Source organism: Mesocricetus auratus, unplaced genomic scaffold (genome assembly GCF_017639785.1).
Source record: "Mesocricetus auratus isolate SY011 unplaced genomic scaffold, BCM_Maur_2.0 Super-Scaffold_100021, whole genome shotgun sequence".
Taxonomy (NCBI): domain Eukaryota; kingdom Metazoa; phylum Chordata; class Mammalia; order Rodentia; family Cricetidae; genus Mesocricetus; species Mesocricetus auratus.
Window position 1 is genome coordinate 15,356,466 of NW_024429202.1, and position 27,236 is coordinate 15,383,701.

The window sequence follows — 27,236 nt, forward strand, 5'->3', positions numbered from 1 at the left end:
TTGCTGGAGACAAAAGGAGGTGTAGGATGCAGAGGGCTGAACTCAGGCTGCGGCAGCAAATCCCCGTGCCAGCTTAACACTCAGCCACATAGCTTTTATTACTATTTTAGAAAGACCACACCCATCGCGAATGGGAACCGGCTATAAGCGGCTGAATAATGTCTTGTAAACACTATCTGATGTGCCACAGCGGGAGACAAGGACCTTCATGTGCTATATAAAGGTTTGCCTGAGGTGGGGTGAGCGGCTACTCACAGTCCCAGCCAGTGGCCTCTTTCCACAAAGGGATTCTCCTCTTATTTTTCATGATAGAGCAGCATGGAGTAAGGGTGGACAAGGCGGGGGAGGGAGGTCTGGAAGAAAAAGGAAAACTGTAAACAAGAGCCCACTTATCTCAGGGATGTGCTTTACTGGGGGGATGCATGGAGGGGGTGAAGCTGAGTATCCCCCTGTAGCTCAGGCTGGCCTGCCCCGTCTATGTACTGCAGGCTGGCCTCCACTCTCAGTAGCTCTTCAGCCTTGGCCTTGCTTGGGAGTCCAGGCGTGAGCCACCGCCCCCGCTGGGGTTGTCGTTCTACCTTTTCCTCCAGCTGAGTAGCTTGGGGGCAAGTCGTCTGCCAAGCTTCCCGCCCGTGTAAACACTCTGGCACCAGCTGGGGTTTGGAATCCGCTGTCTCTGCCAGCTGGCGACCTGAAGATGGGTCAGATTAAAGGAATGCATAATGAAGGAGGGGGAGACAGAGGCTGTATTTACTCGGGCAGGGTCTGTGGGGGTTGACAGGGACGGGCCAAAGGGGTTGGAGAAGTGGAAACTATGAAGGGAAGAGGAAGGGGTTCCAGTGTGCCCAAGCACCCCGCCCTGCCCAGCATCCAAGGCTGTTGCCCTCATCTATTTTTCGCTTTTTGAAAGGGACCTCTTTGTCCTTGTCTCCGTCTCCTGCAGCATCTCCCAGACGAAATACACACAGCCCTTTGAAGAGTTTGCAGCTGGCCGCATGGGAAGGCGCAGCATGATCACACAACACGGACACTTGATCCCCTACGATCCCAATTCGGGACCTGTAACACAGAAACCCAAGCCACGTGCTGACAAGCAGCGTCCTGGGCCACCAGCAGCTCCAACCGAGGCTGGGTGAGAGGGGAGAGCACTGAGAGCCAGCAGTCTCGGGCAGCCACACTGCCTTCCAGCCTCGGAGAATTCGGCTGCCTTGGCAAGCCCAGAGGGCAAGCATCTAGAGACGATAGCTCAGTGGGCAAGATCGGCCAGCCACGCCACCCCTCACGGCCCTACGGATGCTAAGGGGGGCAAGGATGGGATGAGACTGTACATCTTGGCAGGCACTGTGTGAACACACCTGCAGCCAGCTCCACCTCAAAAGCTATATATATATAATATGCATACACTTCCATCAGCAAGAGGAAGCGGGCAGCCAAGACACCTGCAGCCTCGGGCCACTCCCCTCTCTACACCAGATGCCCCCAACTCTTAAGGACACACTCTGGGGTCCTTTTGCTTCTGTGGATTCTTCCAGGGTCTCTGGGGGTTTCAAGCCTCTGCTCTTTCTTGCTCCATTGGCCACCTCTATTCTAATGATATCCTAATCAAGCTTCCCAACCCAACTCTTTTTCCCTAAGCAATGTTCCCAGTAACTCCCATAAGGCATGACAGTGCTGGCACCCAGGAAGCAGTGTCATACACGTTCCTACCCGGGCTGACATCTGGTCCTCAACCTATCCCCTGGTGGTTTTCCCCTTTACTCTTCCTGCCATCCGTATCTCTCTCTTTAAGACTTTATTTTCATTTTCAGCTATGGGTATCTGTTTGTATATACTTATGTGTGGATCCACATGAGTGCCTGTGACCACGGAGGCCAGAGGCTTTGGATACCTCTGTAGGTACAATTACAGACAGCTGTGAGACACCCAACATGGATACTGAGAATGGGACTCTAGCCCTTTGCAAGTGCAGTTTATGCTCTTAACTAAGTCATTTCTGCAGCCCATGTTCATTGTTTCGTTACATTCATTTTCCCCTCCCAGGGTTGTAATGGAGTCAAACACGTGGAGGTTAGCAGCGTGCAGAAGACCCTAGATTATCTGCTCAGGGCTCACTGTACCTTCCTTCTGGTCTATCCCTGATTATAACAACCCCACACAGACTCAGTGCCACTGTCCTGGGTATATAAAGGAAATCCTGATATTGTCATTCTATGAAAGGCTTCCCAGAGTCAATGAACATGCTTGATATAGACACAAGATAGGCATCAGTAGTATGTTAGAGGCGTGTCCTGCAATAAAGAAATGTGTTTAGTCCAGCCTATCCGGCTATAGGAAGAGTTTTTGTCAGGTTAAACCTGTTGACTATTTTTCAATGATTCTCTGGACGTCTTTTCTTGCCTGGAACACCAGCCCTCTGCTCTCCCTTGCATGTGTCCTTCTGCCTTGGCTTTCTTGTGAGGGCTAGCCTTAGCCTCACTTCTACTACATGATCCTCCTGCCTTGGTCTCTTGTGTGACGGGATTACATGGTGAGCCACCATGCCTGGCTTCATTTCTCTTCTTACAACTGGTTTTTTGTCTCCTGTGATTTGGTGTTCCCAGTGCACCATACACTGGATTTCATAAGTGAGTGGCTAGGCAAACCCCACCAGAGCTCCCACTTCCGCCCTGCTAGAGGGACCGCAGGAAAGAGTTTTGACCCACAGATGAATTGGTCGATCCACTCTGCCAAACCTCCATCAGGCAGCAATGAACAAACTAATAATTCAATCACTGTTGGGCTTGCTTTGTGTGTGTGTGTGTGTGTGTGTGTGTGTGTGTGTGTGTGTGTGTGTGTATAAATGTCAGAGGACTTGTAAGGTCAATTCTTTTCTTCTACCATATGGGTTCCTGGGATCAAATTCATGTCATCAGTCTTGGTGGCAAGTGCCTTTACCCATTGAGCAGGAGCCATCTGTTGTCCCACACAATTCCTGGGGGGGGGTTGTTTTTGCATTTTTGTTTGAGACAGGGTTTTTCTGTATTGTTTTGAAGCCTGTCCTGGAACTCGCTCTGTAGACCAGGCTGGTCTCGAACTCACAGAGATCCGCCTGTCTCTGCCTCCCGAGTGCTGGGATTAAAGGCGTGCGGTTTAATTCCTGTTTTTAAAGCTTAACATTTACCAGGGGCCGTTTCCTTCGCCCACCTTACACACTTCCTATCTGGAGCTCAGACGTCTCCCTCCTGGCTGTGGGTGAACCTCAGTCGGTAGGGTGCTTATCTAGCACTTGATGCCCCCAGCTAGCACCACAGGAAGCCAGGTGTGGTGGTACAGGCTCGTAACTGGTTCACCCTGTGGAGATGGAGGCAGAAGGATGTTGAACTAGGCCAACCCCTATTTCAACAATAACAATGTTGTTTCCACTCCTAGCCCATCTTGAGTTTTTTTCTTGACACTTTTGTACAGGCCCCACACAGCAGTTTTGAATACTCATTTTTCACCAGTGAGTCACCCTTCGAAACTTGTAGAAATTAAAGCCTTCATCCCAGTAGGCGGGAATGGTGTCTCTGAGACTCTTCCCAGCTGCTCTGCTGGCCCTCATCTGCCCCCCTCCCTGTACGCCAGCTCACCCTGCCCTCGTCCCATACACCTCTCCCTTTCTCCAAGTAAAAGGCTCTGCCAAGATCCCAAACTCTGTTCCCTCCCTTTCCCATCAAGAAGCGGCCTAACCGAACCTTTGTCTGATTGCTGAGGCTGGAATGGGACTTGTCTCCCATGGGCTCATGCACCCAACACCACCCACCTCCCTGGGTGGCAGCACTGCTTTTAAACTGTATGCAAAAACTTAAGGAAATCTATTTATAGAAGTCATAATTAAAAAGCAAAAAGTCTTACAATAATGCCCTTGTAAAATGCAAAATCCCTTGTATAAAAAAAAAAAAACACAAAAAGTCGTGGTGGTCAGGTTGTGTTTCAGTAGAAGATGCTCCAAGCAACTGGTCCCCATGCAACTTAACCTCAGAGTTGTTTCCCAGTGGGAAAGACAGCAGGACAAAGCCATGTGATCCCAAGGAAGGAGTAACTCTGGGGCATAAAGCAGTTGTGAGAGGCATCCTGAGATGGGGACTCAGGTCCAGGGACCCAGGAGAAAAGGGACGCACAGTCCACCACAGAGAAGCCGCAAGCAGACCTCCTCAGGCCGCACAGTTCCATTTTGGTGGCCCCAACAGTGATGTTGGAGGTGAAAGGTGTGTCTGGGAAGAGGCAACACACCAGGAACAACAGACTGGATGTAATCCATATGAAAACTCGAACCAGGCATGGTAGCACGGCCCTAAAACCTCAGCCCCGTAAAGCTGAGGTGGGAAGAACGCTGTGAGTTTGAGGCCAGCCTGGGCTACACAGTACCATGCCAACCGGGGCTACGTAGCAAGACCTTGTCTTCAAAAAAGGAAAACAAGAAATGCAGAAAATGGCAGCTGAGCTATAGAGGTGAAATTTATGGAATGACTTACTATGCATAACGGAAAACTGGATGGACCAAGCCTTCATTGTGTATCAGGAATGTTAAAGACCCTACACTTGCATCCATGCTCCTGTGGAGATCTCAGTGAGGCAGGACGAGCACTTTTAGCCCCTTTTGCTGAGAAGAAAATGGGCCCAATTAAGTGACTTAAGCAAAGGGTCTCCTTAAGTGAGGGAGCCAGCAGACAAGCGAGGGCTCTGGATTCAGGCAGCAGTGACACTGTACATATGGCCCCCACGTTGCCCCAACAGGGCAACACGAACTCGGAATTCAAATCGCATAAGCACAGAGAACTCAATGGGGACTCAAGTCTGTCTCTCCCAGGGAATGGGTTTGCAAGGACAGCCTCCTTCTGTCTATCACTGATGAGAGGTCACTGGGGAAAAGCACAAAGCCACATGCCACCTGGAGCCAGCCCTCTCTAATCTGCTTTAGTCATACACGTGGCCCTTGTCTAAGACTTGGGCCACATCACCACGGACATTTTTCCAGGACAAATTGAGAAGAGGCACTTTATAATAATTACAGCAGTCATTCCTGGAGGAAGCTGGGCCTCCAAACAGAAAGACAGTAATATTTAGCTTGAGCATCATGGCTGAAGGTCCAGGAGACTATATTTGGGCAAACCGTTGATTTGGGGTTTGGTAAAAAGTTCTGGTTTTGGCATAGGTGTCCTTTTGCCCTGCCCTGCCCCCACCATAGGCCACATGGGCACAGCTACAGAACAAAGTTCCCAACAATCACACAGGCCCAATCTGCAGACTTGGTGATGGCCCTCAATACTCCCTGGGGCTCCATGGAGCACAAACTATATTTCCTCCAGAGAGTGACAGGGTGAGGGACAGGCTCACCAGACAGGGAGCCTGAGGAGAGGCAGCCCAGAGTTCTGGGTGATAATCCCCAAGGGTCCCGTCCTTTAAGGCACAGCTCACCTCTCTGGCCACGCACAACTCTAACCCTGCTTCTCAGCCATCCTCCCTAGACTGAGTGGAAGTGTGTCTTTTATTTCTTACTGTCTGAGAGTGGCCTGGAACTTGCTACATAGCCTAGGCTCCCCTCAAACTATGGCAATCCTCCTACCTCAATTTCCCATCTGTTGGGGTTCCAAGTGGGCACCATCACACCCAGCAGGAAGTCCAACTTCACCATTGCCCAGGAGGTGCTCAATAAATGCCTAAGAATCAATGAGGACAGTCCTGGAGACTGACTGTACCCTGTGACTGCACTCAGAACTTCGTACCTCTCCCTCAAAATGGCTAAGACGGCTGACTTCTGGTTAGATACATTTTCCCTACAATCTCTTTATGGATACATATGAGGCTGACAATGGAGAGGGCGAGAGAGGAGGAGGAAGAAGTGCTTGTTGCTTGAATGAAATTTGGTATAGTAGGCTGAAGAGTTTAGGATCTCGGGGGGGGGGGGAATCAACTGAGGAACTGATCAACAATGAATCACGATCTATGGAAACTAAATGCCACAAGCAGGCTCTCTCCCACATGACCGACAGCAGAAAGAGCCAATAAAATATGTACAGTAGGCTAGACATTCAGCCCAAACACACCAAGTTACCCTCTCTAACTTACCCAAACTCTGGGTTTCAACTTCCACCCAGACCAGTGCCAACTGACTCCCTTCTTGCTTATTGAGATTTGTACACATGAGCAAGTGCAGTTGACACAACTTGTTCAGTAATCCGGCACCTGCTACAAAGAGGCCATCTACACAGTGAAACCGGTCAGAAGCCACCACACACCATTTGAAGAGAGATGGTCACTCAGGTCTGAGAACACTTGGATACTGCTTTAGTAAAATATGGGTGCCTGTTGTGTTAGCACTAAGAGGTGACATAAGAGATTCGGAGCTCAGTACCTCAACCATATAGTTAGTAAGTTTGAAGACAGCCTGGGCTACATGAGAGTCTGTCTCAAAACAAAAGCCCCAAACAATCCACAAATTTATATGACACATGAATCTCCAAGAGGAGTCTCACGTGCCTGTGTGACTAGGACCTACCGGACACCATGGCCAGTCCTGGGAATTCCCAAGGAATCATGCATGCAACAGAAACAACAGGTTTCTGGGGAAAAGCCTTAGCTCTATTCGCTCCCTGATTTACAGCGTTGTCAATGGGGGCAGGTGCACAGCATTCTACATGCCTCCATCTCCTGTTCAAAATGGAGCACAGGGCAGTGCTGAGAATCCAGACATGTGGCTTTGAATTCTGGCTCCAGCATTTACTAGTCACGGGAGGCCCTCGTCAGCTTCACTTTCTAACCCTCTGTTCACCCCTGTGTATAAGAGGAGTAATAATATCTACAGCCTGGAATGGCTGCAAAGACCAAACGGGAGAATACAGGCAAAGGGCTCATTCCAGTGCTCGGCATGGTGGGTGCAAACACAATGCATGTGTGTCACCCTCCAATTCTGTAACTGTCAGTGGCCACACACATGCCCCCATCCTCTGGGGGCCAGTCCCAACCCCAGTCTCTTTCAGGAAGACTTCCTGCAGGCTATAATCTAGAAGCACCCTCTCTCCTCTGTCTCCTCTAGGAAGAAGTTGGTGAGACACTGTGTTTTCTGTGAATGGATGGTCCCCAGACAGAGCTGACAATGGAGCCCACATCTGACACTAATGCCTGGTGCTTCAGATAGGGTTTTATTTGAAGTATTTTGTTTCTCCAAAAGAGAACCAGGGGATGTGAAATCAATTTAAGAGCAGCTATACACACCTACTTGGGGAGGGGGGTGGCGGCTAAAGAGAGAAACATTCGAATGAAAGCTAAAAAGCCTTCTAAAGTCTTCCTCCTAGAAATGAAATCAGTGTTGACAGTCTGTTTCGACATTTCCTGGCTTTGCCTCTGCATACATAAATGTAAGGTTTGTATTAAAATGGGCTGATACTATACATGCTAATCTAGAGACAATGTGTTCCACAGGCATCAGTCCACGCCTATACATAAAGCATGGCTTCAGCCTGTTTTACACAGTTATAGTGTTCCCCTGCGTGGCTATAACCATAATTTACTAAGTGGCTCAACACAGATGGATATTTAGATGGTTTGAAATGAATTATGGTATCAGGGCATGATAAGTGTTTGTCATCTCCATAGTCAGCAAAGCACATCGCGCCTGGGAAGAGTAAATGGTGTCATATGAGCTCAGACATCTGTCTATGAATTACAGATGAGTGTCCTATAGTCCATCAAACGCAACTTCAATAACTGCTGCGTGAAGGCAGAATAACAGACAATATACACAATATTGACCTGGAGATAAAAACTCAAATTAAAAGGACAAACTGTTCGATATACTTGCAACCCTGGCTCTTTGCCTACACGGAAATTATTTACTGACCCAGCAACTCCATTCATAGGAATATACTCACGAGACCTGCACACATGCTATCTACACAAATGCTTACATAGGAGTGTTCAGAGGGGCATTATTCATAATTTTCAAAGAGCAGAAACAACTCAAATGTTGATCGCCTGACATATGGGTTAGCCAAACATGGTGTCTCCTTACAATGGAACGAGTCAGGCACTAAATGAGTGAGGTACTGATACATGCTACAGTGTGCATAACTCTCAAAAACATTATGCTAAATAAAAGCCAGACATGAAGGCCATATGCTGTATGATTGCAGTTATATAAAATGTTCAGAATAGGCGAGTCCAGAGAAAGATTAGTGGTTTCTGGGGTGGTGACAGGGGTGGGAGGCAGCAATGAGAAATGAACGGTAAAATTTCTTTGGGGAATGAGGCAAATGTTCCGGGCTGTGATAATGGGAGTCAAGAAACACTGGTGAATGCTCTAAGAAGCACAGATCTGTTTACATCAAAACGGTAAATTAATGGTGGGTGGGTACCATAATTTAAAACTCAGGCAAGAGTTTCCAAAAGGTATCTCTCAACTGGCAATCCTACTTCACCACTTACTTGCTGCATATGACATAAGGGCAGCCAGGGTGTTCAGCTAACAGCTAGACTGAGACACTTCTAGCCTCCAAGGACTTCCAGTCAAAGGGGGCGAAGAGGTGTCACTCAGAGGCGGTGTCATCAGAAGGGAAGCACACAGAATCTTGGAGCTGAGGAAGGAGTTACTACACAGCCCAGGGGAAAAGGAGGCTTTTCCAGAAAAGGAATGTGGAGCCCGAGGAAGGAGAAACAGCTGCAGAGGGAAAAGACTTTGTCCAGAGGCAAGATTTTGTGTGTAGGGGCCGAGCAAGAGAATTAACAGGAAGATGTCAAGAAACTCAGTAGGAGGGGCTAGGATGGGGTGGGCGGACTGGGGTGGGGAGGGGATCATTCTTTTGCAGGACTGTGACCACTGAGAAGTTTCCAATGCTCTAGTGGAGAGCTCCACACCATGCGCTAACTGAACTTAGTGGGTAATTTTTTAAAAAGAGATACTGGGACAGGGGCATGCTGAGTGGGGACCAGGATGGAGTTGGAGAAGGGAGATGGGGGTAGTTATGATCATATTTCATTATACAGATGTGTGAAATTCTCAAGAATAAAGAAAAATACATTTAAAAAATTTTCCAAAGAAACTATCCAAAGGCATGAAGCGGTACACTTTTTAAAAATTCAACGTTTTGTTGTTGTTACATATTCAAAACTATGCTAGATGATAAGAACATGAGTGTGACAGCAAGCAAGTTCAATGTGGAAACTGTCAGAGCTTTTAGCATCTAACATATACGACAGTATATTGTCCTGTAAGTGACCAGTGGATTTGCACACAGTATTGAAAAGACGGACAAAATGCCACTATCTCTCAAAACTACACATACAGTTATAGTTCAACCCAACTGCCCTGTCTCTGGGAAACACCCTGAGAGACGTTTCCACACAGGAGCCACAGGAGCAAAGTGAGGCATGTACACACATATCCTCTATAGCACTGTTTATAGGAGCAAAAGATTAGAAACAAGCCCACGTGTCCATCAAAAGATAACTCAATGAATGCATGCGGGTGAATCTGCACAGTGGAAGACTACCTGCCCTCACACAGGGATGAGAAGAGTCTCTGCCCTCACACAGGGATGAGAAGAGTCTCTGCCCTCACACAGGAATGAGAAGAGTCTCTGCCCTGATAGGAAGTCCTCCCAGACTTAAAAGGAAGCACTCAGTGCAAATCAATTTAGATAATTATATCTTGCTGTACACCATAAAGAAGACAACAATATATGTACTTACAGATATGTGCACAGATACTGAAACACTGAATTGATATCACATTTTTCATTACTATTACTATTATTATTGTTTGTGTGTGTGCCTGTGTGGTATATGTGTGAACCCACGAGCCACAGCATCCATACTGAAGTCCGAGGACAGTTTTGTGGAGTCAGTTCTCCATCCACCTTTATGTGGGTTCCAGGGATCGAACTCAGCTCATCAGACTTGGGTGGAAAGCACCTTTACTCATCGAGCAATCTTGCCGGTCCTATATAACATTTTTAGGGCCGCTTACACTGTCATAAGCAACTCAACAAGAAAACACCAAAAATAGCAAAAGTGGTTCTTGACGGTGGAGAAGGAGAGACAGATGAAAGCAGGTGTTGGGAGGCACCGTTCTGTTTTTGAGTCATCAGCATACTATAAATGGTATCTACTGAAACCCCATACACACACACAGACACACACTTTTGCCTCTAAAAGCAAAAACTGCAAGCTCTCTGTTTGTAGAGGTAATGTAAATAGCATCTCCCAGTGTTCTCAAGCACCTCCGGTTGCCTGAGAGCATGGTGAGACAAACTCGAAATGGCCTTAGGTAACAGAAAGAACATGAGAGAGACACACGTTTTACTGACTACCCAGGACCACCTCAGTAAATTCCCACCCCCTTCCCATTTCTGCAGTGCTAGGGACATGATGAGTAAAACAATTCCTTCCCTTGCTGTGCGAGAGGTCTAGCAGGCGCAAGAACCTACTGTTCATAATGTAGACTGGCCATTCCATTCCTCAGAAATCCCTATTACCTAAGCCAACAGCTAGATGCAGGCTTTAGGTCAAGGGGCTTTATGGTCTGCAGCTCAGATACAGCTGGCTCATCATCCTTCACTGCATCCTTTGGTCCTGTTTCCATTCACTCACACACTGAAAGCCAGGTGCGGGGCACACACCTGTGATCCCAGCATCGGGAGGCTGAGGGAGGAGGGGAATGTGTTCAAGGCCAGCTTCTCCTTCAAAGCAAGACCCTCCCTAAACGGTAACAAAGATCCAAGTACACGTTTATGAGAATTTGGATATCCATCACTTCCCACTCTATCCATAACAAGTCTGCCTGGCCAACATGCTTTAGGCCTAGATAAATGTCTCTTTCTATATAGAAACTATTGGGGTGGGGCTCCCTTCATTACTGTCACTGTACCTTATATACACAAGACATCAATAACCTTTTCACATCCCCCCTATCCTGTTCTGTTCACGTTTTATCTCCAGTCCCAAGAACTCTTGGTAGACAGCAGCTGCTCAACCCAGCTAATTGGGTGAATAAGAAACAGCAAAAATGGCCTAAAGGAAGAATGAATTCCATAAGAGGAAGGCCAGGACAGAGTCCTGAGCAGAGGTATTTTGGTGAGGTCTGAGGGGGTTGGGGAGCATTAAAGGAGATGCAGGAGTTAATAAGAATCAGAAAGAAAGAGATAAAGAGGAGATTGGGGGCAGGGTGTGTGGGGCAAAGGTGGTAAAAACACAGGATGTTCGGGAAGCAGCATTCCATCCAACAGCAAGACCTGTGTCAATCAGTACGGTCCCCAGTGGTAACCCCACACAGGGCCTTGCTACTAGCCTGGGTCACAGAAAGCATACACTGTGGAGATTCAACACCAGAGAGGGCTCAGTCATGTAGCTGACTCCCTGCTACCTCCTACAACTTCCTTCCTGGCTAGAAGTTGACGCGGAAAGATTTCCCAAATGGAAATCTCACACAGACCAGTCCCACAGCCACCTGCCCAGGCTCGATGTCCAACCTCACCCTCTCTGCCTCTCACCGCCGTCCCGGAGCAACCTCACCACACCAATGTCCTCCCAATCACCTCCACGAGAAGAGCTCAACTCTGGGCATGACCTCCAAGGCCTGTGTGGCCTCGCCCACATTCCCCCTTGCGCCTCCTTTCCCTTCATCCTGCCTCCAGAACAGCCAGGGTCTCCCATTGCCAGGCACTGTGGTTCCACATTAGCCCCACCCTTCACCAGGACACCCTGCTCCTCTACCTAGCTCCCTCCACGTCCACTCCATTCCCAGCCCTTACTTAAGTAGCACTGTTTCCTTCAGATTCTCAAAGCGCCCTCTCTAGGAGACGGCCACGCACTCGTCACTACTTGGTGCTACATACAGAAGGCCAATGTGGCAGCTCAACATGGAAGGCCGCCCCCCCTCAAGCGACTGCCTGCCTTTTTCCTGTCTCCCTTCCAGGGGGAAAGGTAATGTCTTTGTGGCTATAAACATATCCTTTTCCACTCTGCCTTCAGCACCCAAAGTGATGGCTTTACAAAAACACTGGGCTGGCTAGTTTTACATCACCTTGACACGAGCTAGAGTCCTTTTAGAAGAGGGAACCTCAGTTAAGAAAATGCCCCAACCAGATAGCCTGTGGGCAAGCCTTTAGTGTTTTTCTCTTGACTGATGTTGTTGGAGTCCTACCCTTGGCCTGGGGGTCCTAGGGATGTGTAAGAAAGTAGGCTGAGCAAGTCACCAGGAGCAAGCCAGTAAGCAGCATGCCTCCATGGCCTCTGCATCAGCGCCTGTCTTCGGGTTCCTACCATGAGTTCCTGCCCTGACTTCCCTAAATGATTGACTACCAGCTGTACGATGAAATAAACCCTTTCTTACCAGCTGCTTCTGGGGTCAGTGGTGTTTTATCACAACAATAGAAACGCTGACTGAGACAAATGGCATTGAATCAGCGTTGCGGAATGAGGGACAAGAAGCAGCTCACTCCAGCCTCACCTCCCTGAGGCAGGTGACACTGGACAAGCTGCACCTGGCTATGGAACAGCTGAAAGCTGAAGGCGTGATAAGTGACCCGTCACAATCTGGCAAACCATAATTGCCATACCCGGAGTAATGTCCACTCAAGCAGCTCAGGGAAACGTGGCCACAGGTAACATCACACTCTCTTCTTTTTCAAGCAAGGTATGTCAAGCACTATGTCAGCTGCCTTCCTGTTCAGATTTCAGGGCTTTGCACAGAGTAGGTGGACTTGATGAATGGGGGAAGGAGGAAAGGAGGGAGAGAAGGAAAGAGGGAAGGGAGAAAGAGGCCAAGGAGGTGAACAGTGCTTAATTAGGTACATTTCCCAGGTAGTGTAATAAGAAACCAAAACTGTTTCTTTCGAATTTGGGGATGAGGTGGGGGAGTAACATTGAACTAGGCAGCAGACATGCTCTACTTTTTACTTCAATGTGATGAAACTAGTGCTTCCCAGGGACTCTAGAAATGGACTGTCCTGGACAGCCTAACTTCTAATAGGATCATTTCTAAGTCCCAAACTCTAATATTAGTTATCATGGATATATAAAAACCTAGGCCTGTACACAGGTTGGGAAATAGGCTCTTTCTTCAGAACTTGGAATATATTTGCAAATATGTAATGGGATACCTTGTGGATGAGACCCAACCGCAAACATGAAAGGGCATTAGCTTGGTGGTAGAGAATTCGCTAGCATTCACAACATCCTGTGTTCAACCCCTACTGAAGTATCCAGCAACAAATGTATTAGGTACAGGTGAGATGTGAATGGGACCCGGAGAGCAGGCTGAGTATGGAGTTCCTCACAAGGGTTTAGGTCATCATCAGCGCTGACCTGCATCCCGCTTCTTAGCTCTGCTCCAGAAGGATGATACAGCCACAAACAGGGTAACCGAGTCATCATCGACGTTTTCTGACTGTAATAATAAAAGCAGTATGTACGAGACTCTTACAAGGGGCTGGGTCTAGCCCGCTTCATGCGCTGCATTTATATTAATGCTCCCAGCATCTCTATGATACATGGTTCCTCATCCTGTGTTAAGGATGGGGAAACAGAAGCATACAAAAGTTAAATAACTTCCCAACATGGCAGAGCATGGGGGCTCTAGCAATGCAAACTCTGGAGGTCTAGCGGTAGGTCTATGACCTTGACCTCTGTATACTATAGCCTATAATGTTTCCTAACAGAGCCAGGTCACAAAGACCTCTTCCTATCTTGTTACTAGGAAAACAAAAAACCAAAAGAGTCAGAAAGCAATGTGGTAAGCAGCACTATCCAAGAGAACATTCTGTGAACAAAATAATCTCTATCTAAAACTGAGTTTCTTTTTGCTTTTTCAAATTAATTTATATACAGTTAAGGATGATGGTAGCTAAGTAAGAGGCTATTGTTTTGATAGGCACAAGTATGAACAACTTGGGGTTAATTAAAAATGCAGTATTTAATTTTGTTAGTAAATTTTTTTACTGTGTGTATATAAGTCAGAGGAAAACTTACAGGAGTCATTTTTCTCTACTAATATGTGTTCCAGAGACTCATCAGGCTCAGTAGCAAACACCCATGGAGCTGTCTCACTGGTTCCCAAAAGTGTAGCATTTCAAACGTTAGATGTAATGGCTAATTCTTACTTGAGAGCCGACATTAGAAATTAGAAGATCGTTAAGTACTGATGCAGTGAGCACAGGGTTCACATCTGTAACCTAGCACTCACGAGTGGGTTTCAGGCTAGCATGGACCAGAATGAGATCCTATTTTAAAAAAAAAAACTCTACCCCTTGTGTTGTGATATTTGTTTCCAATCCTGTGTGGAAGAAAGCATGCCACTCTTGATCAGAGTAGAAAAGGGGAAATGGAGTGAGAAGTAAGATCACCATAGAACACTAGATTGGGGGGATCACAATGTAGGCAGGGAGCAGAGAGAGGGACACACATACACAGAGAGAGAGAGAGAGAGAGAGAGAGAGAGAGAGACATCGATCTATCATTAAATGTGAAAAGCAGTTTTTTAAGTCTAAGGTCCCAGAGCATGCTCAGAGAGCTGGGGTGACTAAACCTGACCTGGCAGAGCAAAGTGCATAGGACAGTCAGTCCAGGCAGGGACCATGCTATAGACTCTGTACTCTTCCCAGGTCAACCTCAGAGAAGATGTTAGGGGTCAGACTATGATTCCTTTTTAATATGGACTTTCTCTGTCCCTACGTGAGTTCTGCTATGCTGCAATTAGATGTCAAACCCAAACTTCAGTGGGAAACTGATTCCAGCCCAAATCAAAAATGAAATCCAAAGGGAAGCAGAAGCTCTCAAGCAAACGGAGGCACCACGGTGCTCATGCTAAGTGTCACAATCTGTGTGGGCGGAGGAAGGCAGGTTCCTCCTTCCGTCCCCTTCCTCTTCCTTCCAGGCAGTCTGGGCTCTGTGTTCATCTATCTGCCCATGTTGCACAGGCCCGCGGTAGGAAGACACAGCTGAGCTACAGAGGAGCCAATGCACGCACCCCCACCCACTCACCTGACCCCCACAAAGCCAGTGCAGCCCAGGGAAGTGAAACGTCACGCAGGGGCCACCCAGCAAAGCTTGGGAAGAATACATGTCCCACAGCTCACCGCTTCCACTGAACACCCACCTCACAGATGCCCACCTCCACAAGGCACTAGCCACAAGCCCGTTCCCGAGGAAAACTCGAACTCTTTGTCTACACTAAAGACAAAAGTGCTAATGGAAAAGGGAAAGAAACAGATCAGCCATCAAACATTCTTTATCAGTTCACCATCTCCGCTTCCCATAGCAGTCACAGAATCCACACACACAAGTTGTCCCTTGCCCACTGAGGTCAAAAGTGATCCAGCACCAAGTGCAAGTTGAAAGCACACTCTAAAGGCTAGAAAATCCCAGCTCTGCTCCAAGTTCTGAGGAATTCGCCTCGGCCGGAAGTTGAGCGTTGTGGAGCAGACCTCGGGGTTTCCTGTGGAACTCTAAGAATTGATGGAGGGGAGGCTCATTTTCCCAAGGACTAGATATCCAAGAGCCCCCAGACAGCTCTTAAGGTTATCTGTGGCCCCTTTAAACACAAGCCATGCCCTCACTGACTCAACACCCACTTCGTGAAGATTCCAGCACCACACTAGGTACTACCCAGAAGTCAGTATGTGCTGATTAACTAAAGCCATCCTCCCTTCATGGGGCAGAGGTCAACAGGGTTGGGGAGACAGCACTATAAATTCCATCTGTATCTACCCACTGTCCTGGAGGACACGTCTTTCTCCCTCCCCAGTAGCCACAGACATCTTCCCACTGATGGTGAACCACTCAGTAGAATTCCCTGTAAAAAAAGAAAGTTCTTTTAAAAAAATTCTCTGAAAAGAAAAAGAAGAAATACTCCCTGGGAGAGAATCTATCTTTATAATAAAGATGTGGAATACTCTGTCGCTATAAAACCTATGAGTTCTACTAGAAATTCTTTCCCACTGATATGCCTGGAATTCCAGTACTTGGGACGCTGAGACAGGAGGACAGTCTTGAGTTTAAGGCCAGCCAGGCTATTAGTGAAAGTCTACCTCAAAACAAACAAACAACAACAAAAACCAGCAGGGAGCCAGGCATGAGGCAGAGGCAGGCACATTTCTAGGATTTGGAGGACAGCCTGCTCTTTATAGCAAGTTCCAGAGCCAACCAAGACTATAGAGTGACAAACAACGACGACAAAATGCAAGAGTAGGGGTAGTGGTAGAACACTTGCCTAGTAAGCACAAATCCTGGTTTTCATTTCCAGTCCTGAACACAAAATCTTAAAGACACCATGTGACAGCTTAGAGTAATAGGTCAGTCGGTAACCCGAATACTACACAAGTATGAGGAACTAAATTCAGGTCTTCAGCACCCACATCGAAGCTTGTCAAGGAAGCAAGTGTCTGTAACTGTAACAGGCAGATCCTGGAGCTCTCTGGCCAGTGAGATTAGCAAACCATTAAGCTGTGGGTTCAGTGAGAGACCTTAACACCAAAAATAAATAAATAAATAAATAAATAAATAAATAAATAAAGGTAGAGAGTAATAGAAGAAGACAGTCGGGTTGACTTCTGGTCTTCACACTCATGCACACATACATGCTCACACGGACACCCCCATCCACTCACCCACACAGTCTGTTCCGTATAGAACTTTTGATGCCAGCCACCAAAAATCCCTAGACTGAAAAACCATCCCCAGTGAGATGGCATTAGAGGTAGGACTTTGGGGGAGAAATTAATCACAATCACAAAGTCCTCATGAATGGACTTAGTGTCCTTAATAAAGAGACCCCGGAGATCAAGCACCCCTTTCTCGTCCTTCCTCCCTTCCTTCCCTTCTCTCTGCTGTGTAAAGATGTAGGTAGATACACCACTACAAGCCAGGCAACAGACGCTCCCCCAAAACAAGGTCTGCCAGCACCTTGGTGGAGGATTTACTCAAACTTTAAAACAGTGATAAAGAATTGCTGCTCTGCAAAGCCCCCAAACCTATGGGATTTTTGACTGCAGCCCCTATGACCTGCCTCAAAGTGGTAGCAGATGTATGGTACCAGATGTGCCCGGCAAGTTCTCACTATTCGCCTGTAAATCCTGACACCCACCATCAGGGTGCTGGTTCTTAATAAACGCTCTTCCACCAAGCACAGCAGCTTGAGGTTGAGGTCTAAGGCTGCCCCTGTCACACACTTAAGCTTGAGGCCTGACTCTTTTCCACACCCCCCCCCTTCACAAGTTTGAGTGGAGAGCTTCGCACATGCCACCAATGAGCTACATCACAGCCCATGTTCTGCTTCTTAAGGAAGTAGCTCATGATGATCACTGTCCAGGCTAGCTTTGAACTCTTAACATTTTGGACTCAGCCTCCTGAGTAGCTGGGCTCACTGGCCTGTATCACTGTGGCCACATGCGTACATCAGCTTAATGGTGGTTCCACACTGTGACATTCTGGAGGATGCATTCCCTGAGCTCACACAAGCACACCACAGGTTCTCTGCCATTGAATAAGCAGCTGCCAAATGAATGGGTCCAGCGCTCTTCCGTATCATGTACCCCTTTCAAGACTTCACATATAGACTGGCCTTCAAAGACAGAGTCTAGAGCTCAGGGTAGCGACACAGAAGATGCACTAGAGATGAGTCAGGTGTGACTCCAGGTTTGTGAAACATTTACTTGAATTGTCTGGGGCAAATCTCTCAACCTCTTTGGGGGTTGGGGCTTGTTTTTCTCATCTGTAAACAGCAGATAATTTCTTAAGTTGCCCTCTAAGGTCATGAACTCATAAAATAGAAACTCATAAAATAGATGTGCCCTTGAGCTATGACCACAGTATTAACTCGATGATAAGGTCAGTGAGCAAATTACAACCAGAAACCCCTTATCTCACACAGATGTTGGATAATGGCAGGCTGGGACTCTGGTGGCGGGTAATGCTCTTGCCTATTCATCTGTTTTCACATACAACAAACAGACACGCACATTTGGGTCACTCTTCTATAGTGTCCTTGAGGGAGACGTGAATCTCAATGATCGTGAATCTCAATGATCGTGAATCTCAATGATCATTCTAGGCAGAAAGGCTTCCAAGTGGAACGACCACAGATGTTACTTCCGGGTAATAAACACATCCATTCAGACAAAGGAAGATAAAGTCGCCTGTGGTTACATTCCACAGATGGCCCAATAGTGGGGACATCAGAGCTGAGTTCTACAGGTGAGGCAGGCATTGCTGAATTCTTACTGTGCCTCTGACTCTGGCTTACAGTAGATGGTCATTGGCCAAATCTCACCTTTAGAAGCCAGGCTCTGGATGGGTACAACGGCCCCCATAAACCATCCCGATTGCAGGGTGAGGCCAGTCAAACATTTCACAGATGCAAAATGCTGCCAGTTCCTTCAGACAAATGGAAGAAGACATCAAGAGGCAACGTGGTGGCCCTCCTTACAACCCTGGTCTCCAACAAACTCACAGGAGGGCCCAGAGGCCTTGGCAGCCCCAACTCACAATCTGCCTCCATTTCCTCTGTTCAAGAGCAAGAAAAGCCATGTGAACTTGCACCATGCAGAAGAACGCCTTGCAAAGCTCTTGAAACCACACAGTTAGCTCACAACATAACCAGCTGCGCCTAAGCTAGGTCTGGTTCTCCTCCGCAGCGGGACATCTGAGACAGCAGAGGTAAATCAGCACAAAGTAACCGAGTACTTGGATGATAAAGGGCTGCCCAGGAACTAAGGAGAGCTGTTCAGGGGCCCTATTTGTAGTTTTGCTGTTTTCTTTTCCCCCACCCCTCCTTTCTTTAACCATTAGGTACCAATGGATACCAGATACACAGCACTGGATAAGAAGGTTAAGAGATAGCATCAGTAGAGTTTCCCACCAAAGCTAGCTAATAGCACAGCGACCGATTAGAAAGCAGTTCTGTCAGTGGGAATTCTAATCCGCTCTTATCAGACCTCTGGCTTCATCACTTATCAGGGTGTGAATGAGAGGTACATCAGCAATGCCACAGAATGATTTCTGGGGCCCCTGCCCAGGATGCAGCAGATCAAAAAAAAAAAAAAAAAAAAAAAAAAAAGGAGTCCATGCCTGCCAGACTGAAGCTTTCACCATAGCAACACATGTTATTCCACAAACAGTCGGGACTAAGTCGCTCTGCTGTGACCAGCCTGGAAAGCGCCTCTTAGAAATAAGTCACCGTGGGTTCAGACAACAGACAGTGAGACAAAACTTACTTAGCTTCCGGGGCAGTTTCCCTGTACTCTTTATTGCTCCAGTGCTGACACTGGCAGCACCAAGACCCTCTGGTACCCACACCCCGTGTTCTAAGAAAGCAAATGTCCAAGAGAAAACCTGGTGTGTGTGGCACAGCCACAGCACAAGGATCCTTTGGAGAAGGGGGAACTAGGGGAGTCAGGGACAGTCATTGGATGCTAGATGGCTAGTGCAGGAGAATTTAGGAGAAAGGTATCCATCTCAAAACACATCATCTCTAAAATGACACCCAGCCAGGGCCCTCAATGAGGGTTCTGAGCAGACCCTCAGACCCAATAACAAAGTCAGAGGCACCAGGGAAGCAGCGGTGAAATCCCCTGTGCTGGGGGTCTTGTAACACGCTGGTCTTCACCTTGCACTTGTAGTCAAAATTTCACCAGCTGACCAATACCATCCTTCACTTTCGCCAAGGGAAGAATAATGAATATGCCCTTCCATCCCCTGGACTAGGGTTAGCCTGGGATCCTGATCAAGAGAAACTCAAACACCAAGCTTCGGCTTCATTGCTCAAATCACTGAGTGCCACATGTAGGAATTCAGCCAAGCAAGGCGTCCGCCCATGAGGATGCGGGACTCCTCCTCATAGTGGCCTCTAGCATCCGCAGCAGAGTGTGTGTGTCTCAAGCTCCCTGAGTACAAGCAAAAAGTCAGGAATTATAAAAGCTGACAAAGCAACATTCCCGAAAGTGCACTAGAAGCTAGAAAAAAAAAAACCCCAATTGGCATCCACAGGTGTTCCCATGTGCCATTACATGCTTCTGTGAACGCAACAGAAAAATCTTTTCCCAATGCATAACTTTTCACCTAGCACTAAGAGACAGGACTAGCTGTCCGGTTGTAGGCTATGACACCCACAGGTATGTCCATGAGTGAGAACTGGTGTCACAGACCTCACTCCCCAGTCCAGACACATATGACACCTGCAAAAGGCTTCCATTGTATGTGCTGCAAATATTTCTTCCTGACAAGTCTGGCCCACGTGGGGTCAGGAACAGGGAAGAAAGTAGTTCCTGGAAAAAAAAAAAAAGGAGCTACCTGCTACACTTGGCTCAGAAATAAGTTTAGAAGCCCAAACCAGCTACCATTCTCAAGCTCCTCTGGGTCCTAAAACCTTACATCCTCACCTTGGCCTTTACAAAACAAACAAACAAACAAACAAACACGAAACCTACAAATGAGTCTCAGAAACTCCGAAACATCGCCCTACAGCTGCAGAAACCGAAGAAGAAATCAGTTTCTGTCCTGACATGACGTTGTAAAGGTGGTACAGAAATTGCTTCCTCTCCTCCAGGCGCCCCCTATTTCTCATTCTCCACTGGCTAATGAAAGAGTTTTCCTCTTCCCTTGCCGCTTTCGCTTGGAAACGTGGCACGAGGCACTGGTCGCCAAGGGAAGGGGAGGGGGTGGCTACTTTTACCTCTGACTTCTCCACACATTCCAACTGGCCACCCACACCCTGAGGAACCACACTCCGCCTAAGAAAGCCCTCACTGCAGGAAGCGAAGTCCCCCTAACACCACCTCTCCCGGACCAGAGCTAAGAAAGAGAAAGCTGGAAAGGAAGGGGGGGGGGGAATAAAGTTCCACATTCCTGACATTTTTCAGCCAAGTGCAGAGGCTGCACAGAACAGCTCTACTCCACACAGACAGACGATGGGACAAAACCTGGCCTGGGAAAGAAGCCGTCCCTGCCTTGGAAATAAGATAACCCAAAACTAAACTTCAAGTGCATCTGGGCATGACTTGGGGGGGGACAGGGGCCAGGCAGCCTTTCATGTGCTCCCAAAAGGAAGTGATCCCAAGGGAAGGAACTTGGCGTCAGCATCTCCCTAAAGACGGGACTGAAGCCCTGGGGATCCTCAGAGGGAAATCTAAACCCAGGAGTGCTGCAGAGGTGACCAGTAAGGGAAGGTGGACATGGATATGCAGTCTGTGGGTTGCGAGGGTGTGGGGAGGGGGGAAAGGAAACTGCAGAGACTAGGCAGGGGACTTTAGGGAGGGGGTGACAACAAAAGTCACATTCTATTCTATGAATTAATATACAGTTTTCCTGACTCAGCTTCCCGAATGAAGGAACCCTAGCCTGGCCCAAGATACAAACCCATGGGCCTGATGATTTTTCTCCCAGCTCGCCCTACAGCTCCTTCTGTCCTCACTTCTACCGAAACCTCCCTACTATATGTCTACCTATAAACACACACATCACCACCACCACCGCCACCACCACCACCCTTGGAAAGATCCCAGAAATATCCAGTTCATCCTATGCTAGGTTTTGAGGTTTCTCCCCACCCCCTACTTTCCAGGATGTTTCTGTTCTCATTCAGTGGCGATGGCAGTGGTCTAAGATAACTGACCGCACGCATGCAAGCCCACACGTGAGCGTGCACAGCACAAGCGCGCGCACACACACGCACAGACACAATCTCTTTACAGTCAGTGGGTGGGAACAGTTGTCCACCTACTACATACAACACACTCAGCTCAGCTCAGGAATCTCTGATAGTGGAGGCTCTGGGGAAAGCCCCCTTCTTCCTAAACCAGCTCAGACTGGTGAGTCCTCAAAGCATTTTCCGGAAGAAACATCTGTCCTGTGAGTCCCAAAGAGCTAAAATACTACGGAGAAAGACGGGGCCTGCTGGCATCGCCACCAAGGCTGTTCTACAACCCTAAGGCCATTCCTGAAGGAAAATGCCCCCCCACCTTGTTTTTTTCTCTTCCATTAGGTACTAGGAATGACAATTCCTGCACTTCACAGATTCCACAGACCTACTGCAAAGGACTTCCCGCAAACAAGGTTAGAGATAGTGAACAAAGGAGGCAGGGGTGCAAATAGTAGGCATCTCTTTGCACAAAAGTCTTAACAAATGCTAGAGATAGCAGAGAACCACAGGCTAAGCAAGAGACTGTGGCCAGCTGCGGAGCACATGGCTATGAGGTTTATGATTGACACATGTGTCATTCCAGCCCTATCCTCCAAGAACTGGAGCATGGCACTGAGAAGCCTCTTAGAGAGGAGGACAGCAAACGGGCCTAAAGCAAATGCTAAGCGGAGCGGGTCCTCTGCCTTCTCGTTAAGCCATTCCGTTAACTAATAACAAGAATCCAAGAGCAAGAAACAGATTCTCTCGCTGATGGGGAGGAATGGCTTTTGTTGCTGACATAACCCCAGCCTTAGGCTTTACAATGACTGTAAGGAAGACAGCTTTAATGGTTTCTTCAAGTATGGGGAAACTGAGGCTGCAGTCAGTCTTCAATGAAACATTCTCCTCCAGAAGCTCAAGGGAAACACGAGAGGAGGGGAGTCGAGAATGAACTGACAGACGGCTTTACCAAAAGAGCGTGGACCCCAGTCACAGCTTCTCTCCTGCAAACTCTACAGCCCGGCCAAGGGCAGGCATCCAGACCAGATCGGGCCACCAAAAGAACATCCCCAGCTAAAGGGCAGGTTCCTCAGCCAAACAGGGCCTTGAAGGGGGACACAAGTAGCTGCAGAGACAGTCAGGCAACTTTTAAATGGTGCAGCATCTTAATGTCCCCCAGAATGCAGATCAGCAACCTTACCCAGAAGGGAGGACAGGAGCTTCAGGATGGGGAGACTTCAGTGAGAGGGAGGAAATGTCACATATGGCGCTTCTGGAGACCAGAAACAGATATACCACAGCAAACCCATACCCTCACTCCGGTCCTTCTACTTTTCAGTACCGGAGCTTTCTCTCACTCTGTGGTAGGGACCATCAGCCCAGCCCCTTGGATTCGGACCCTTGGTTTACACAGCCAGCTCCGAGGCCTACACCAACCAGCACACTGCTGAATCTAGGATCCCATTCTCTGTTCCGACCCCACAGGCCCTGCAGCTACAAGAGACTCACCTTTCACCTCTCCTCGATCCTGGAAAGGGGGATAAGGTTCTGGGTCTAATTCACACATAGATCAACAGGGACAAACCAAAGTGCCAAAGGATATCTTAAAACTAACCCTTCAGGTCATATTTAAAGAGAGGCTGGCCGTAGAAGGCCCCCACTGGGATGAAGCCAGGGCCACATGTGGACACCTGGAGCAAGCTTCGGAGGTTAGGATGAACACCTCCCAGAAAGCCACAGGAGAGGTGGAGAAGGGCTAGGGTCCCTCCCAGTGGAAGAACCTAGATCTGGCAGCTCCTACTTGGGAGGAGGGGGGATTGTGCAATTACTGCGGGTCTGGGAGTCTCCCAGCTTGGCACCAGGACGCCAGAAAGGAAACCCCAATCCTGGGGCCAAGAAGGCAGCGCGCTGCAATTGGTTCGAGGCCAGGCACGGATTTCAGAGATGCAGAGAGAGAGTTGCAGGGTATGGTGGGTGCTCAAGGGGGCGACAAAGCATGGCATGGCCCACACAGCCCAGGAGCTAGAGGTGCTGTCCGGACTGTCCTAGGTCCAGGCCAGGGTGGACACAGTGCACAAAGCCAGAGGTGCGGATAACGTGCCGGACAGTCAGGCGCGCTCCAGCCCAGATGAGGTCAGGGAATCCGTGTCTTCACCGCGGTGCACTGGAGATGAGACCGCCTGTCCCTGCTGCAGCACCCCTCCCGGCTCGACTCACCTCGAACATAAGCCCGATGAGGACGCAGAGCACCAGGCAGAAGCCGATGTCTGCATGGTTGTGGATGACGAACTCCTGGCTGAAGAGCGGGTAACTTTTCGTCCTCCTACGGAAAGCCATGGCAGCGGGCGTGCACTACCTGCGGGGGCCCGCACCCTCGCTCAGCAGCCGCAGCGAAAACTTCTCCGGCCCGGCCCAGTTCGCCCGCCAGCCCCGCTGCCCAGCGCGGAACAACTTCGGGCCCCGCCCCCTTCCTCCGACCGCCCCGCCCCCGGCCTGCTGCCCGGAACCGCCCCTGGCCACAGCCCGCTCCCCGGCGCGACCGCACAGGCGCGGGCCTCTGGCCACGCCCCCTCCCGGCCGCCCCGCCCCCCGGCCGCAAAGGCGCGCGCTCCAACCACGCCCCCGTCCCCCCCCCGACCGGCCCGCCCCTAAACCCCAGGCGAGCGCCACCGACCACGCCCCCTGTGCGAGCCTGGAGCACTTAACCCTCGCGCCGTGCCCTGAGTTGCGCTTTTGGCCTGGGTACACAGGGGAGAGCCTCGCGGAGACGCGGGAATAGAAGCCCTGTTACTCCGGCTCCGGGAGGAGGCGGCGCCCGCCAGCCGGACAGGAAGTGAGCCGGGATCCCACTCCTCGCGCCCAGCTTCTTCCTCCGCGGGAAGGGCCCGGAGCGGGAAGCTTTGCTCTGGCCTGCTCGCTGGCCTCAGCCCTGCACTGGACCTTAAATGAATGCCCGGCTACTCCACTGTTTGAGGACTTGCCCAGGGCTAGGCTCAACCGCACAAAACCTGCCCTAAGCTCGCCAAAGGCCCTCCCTTGTAGAGCCTACTTTGTGATGGAGTGTAGGTAGCCCAGGTTTGACCCCCTAATTTAAAAGGCCAGGTGTTACCCTGAATTAGCTTTCCAAGCCTCGTCCAAAATCTACAACAGTCAGCATTAATTGGTCAGAAGTGGAAAAATAAACACTGAAGAAATAAGACAATAACTTTCTCATCCAAAGTTTCCATTTAATTATTAAGTTTTAAAAATACTTCCGGAAGGACAAAAGATCTTGTAAAATAAATTATACTGGCAAATATTGGATTTAATCCTGCCAGTAATGAACAACTAATTAATTCTAAATGTACAGAAATGGAAAATGAACAAAGAATTGTTTAATTTCTTTTTAAAAATTAGTTCCATGGCTATTTCACTTCTGAGTAAATATGAGTTTGTGAAAATGGTAGAGGCTGAGCATAATTGGAACTGAATGGAGTTCCTAGTGAAATTTAGCTTCTATATTCTATACTACCCACTATTTAGTATGCAGCCCTTGGTCTTTGAACTCCCAGGGAAACAAACAAACAAGCAAACAAAAAATATATATATGTATATATACATATATACATATATATATATATTGGTTTTTACGAGACAGGGTTTCTCTGTATTGTTTTGGAGGCTGTCGATCCAGCCTAGCCTGGAACTCACAGAGATCCGCCTGCCTCTGCCTCCCGAGTGCAGGGATTAAAGGCGTGCACCACCACTGCCCGGCACAAAAAAAGTACATTAATGCCTATACTGGACTAGCCTTTGCTTAATGTCAATACTGGCGTGTGTGTGTGTGTGTGTGTGTGTGTGTGTGTGTGTGTGTGTGTGTGTGTGTGTGTGTTGTGATGTATGGGGGTGTGCATGCACGAGCTCACACATTCTTTTTCATGCAGGCATTCACTCCATGTGGAGGTCAGATGCTCCTGCCGGCCTCACCTTCTATCTTGTTTGGTCCAAGGTCTCTCTTTTTGTTGATTTTCCCACTGTGTAGACCAGGCTGGCGGCTCCTGTAGCTTCTGAGAGCTTTTCTGTGTCCACCCTCCATCCCACAGTTGAAACACTCCTCCTGTGTGGTTCAGCTTTTACACCTGTTCTGGGGATTCAAACTTAGGTCCTCGCGCTTGTATAGTGTGTGCTTTCATTTTACTCACTGAGCCTTCTCCCCAACCCAGGTGCTTCGGAAATTTGTGTGTGTGCGTGTGTGTGTGTGTGTCCCCCAGCCTTTCAAAGAACAAAAAGATTAAGAATCTGGAGCAGCTTGACTTTCCATGTAGGAATGTTCTAATGGTCAGCTTGAAGCTGTGCCAATTAGTCTGAGCCCTGGGGAACTGCATTCTTAAAAATATGAAAGCTAGAATTCTAGTATTTGACATGATGCCACCTAACTGTCTCCCATATTTCACAATGATTTGTTGGAATTTCCTTCAAATGTGTAATGGTGTCAGTTTAACATTAATACTTTAGGCCAAAATCCCCAGGAAACAGACAATCCCCATTGATAAGTAAGACACTAAGCCATAAAAGAGATGTCTTAGATGATGTTCCAGCTGCTAATAGCCAGCCCTACTTCCCTTTGCAATATAATTGAACAATCAGGCATAAGATTCTAACATGCATTTTGGCAGTACATCCGTTGACACCAGCAGAGGAAGTACAGAAAGCCTCCTTCAGCCATGATGGACATCTCTAAGACCAAATTATTGCCCAAGCCATCTTAATACAAACGATGGGTTAAACATTTCAATGCACACTCTTAATACTGATAATTGATGGCATCCCACATTTTGCAGGAATTTTGCAAACCCATTCACAACCCTTCTTATTCACTCATAGTCCTGTAAATATTTTTTCTTTTCTTTTTTTTGTTTTTGTTTTTGTTTTTTCGAGACAGGGTTTCTCTGTGGCTTTGGAAGCTGTCCTGGAACTCGCTCTTGTAGACCAGGCTGGTTTCGAACTCACAGAGATCTGCTTGCCTTTGCCTCCCGAGTGCTGGGATTAAAGGCATGTGCCACCAACGCCCAGCAGAGTCCTGTAAATTCTTATGACTGAATTTCTCTCACCAATCCTCATCTCCATCATTCTACACTTGACCCTTTCTCTACCTTTGTTATTATCCTGTTTATTAGCCATTTCATCTGGAATGTCCATGGGCATCTACCGTGTGGCAGACACAGCTAGTTACTGAGAACAAAGACATATGATAGTCAGGTGTGGTAGTTTAATATGTCTTTAAATCCAACTAATTTGTCTTCCCTTCATTGGGGGGGTCAGACTTCCCTTGAATGTAGGCTAGACTTAATGGGATTACTTCTAACAGAAAATAGTATAAGTGACTTTTTTTTTTTACCTTTAATAGTAGATTCTAAAAGGCCTTTCAAGTTTCTCCCAGCCTCTCTGGGAGAACCCAGATGCTGTATTTTGTGAATACTCAAACACATACAGCAAGTGTTCATATGGCAACATCGGAAAGCTCTTGCTAGCAACCAGCAGCTGCTCTGGAAGCAGATTGTTCAACTCTAAGAGTCCTGTAGCCACGCCCCTTGACCACCCTGTAAATCTCCCTGAGTTAGAGCCAGCCAGT

At 48.2% G+C, this 27,236-nt stretch overlaps 1 protein-coding gene across 1 annotated transcript in view; it reads right to left on the minus strand.

Annotated features, from left to right (window-relative positions):
• Positions 1–24,063, minus strand: part of Tram2 (translocation associated membrane protein 2) — a 75,427-nt gene extending 51,364 nt beyond the window's left edge. The window contains exon 1 of the mRNA XM_005072278.4: positions 23,843–24,063. Coding sequence (XP_005072335.1) covers positions 23,843–23,962 — 120 coding nt within the window. The 5' untranslated portion in view covers positions 23,963–24,063. The remainder of the gene's footprint in view (positions 1–23,842) is intronic.
• Between the last annotated feature and the right edge of the window lie 3,173 nt (positions 24,064–27,236).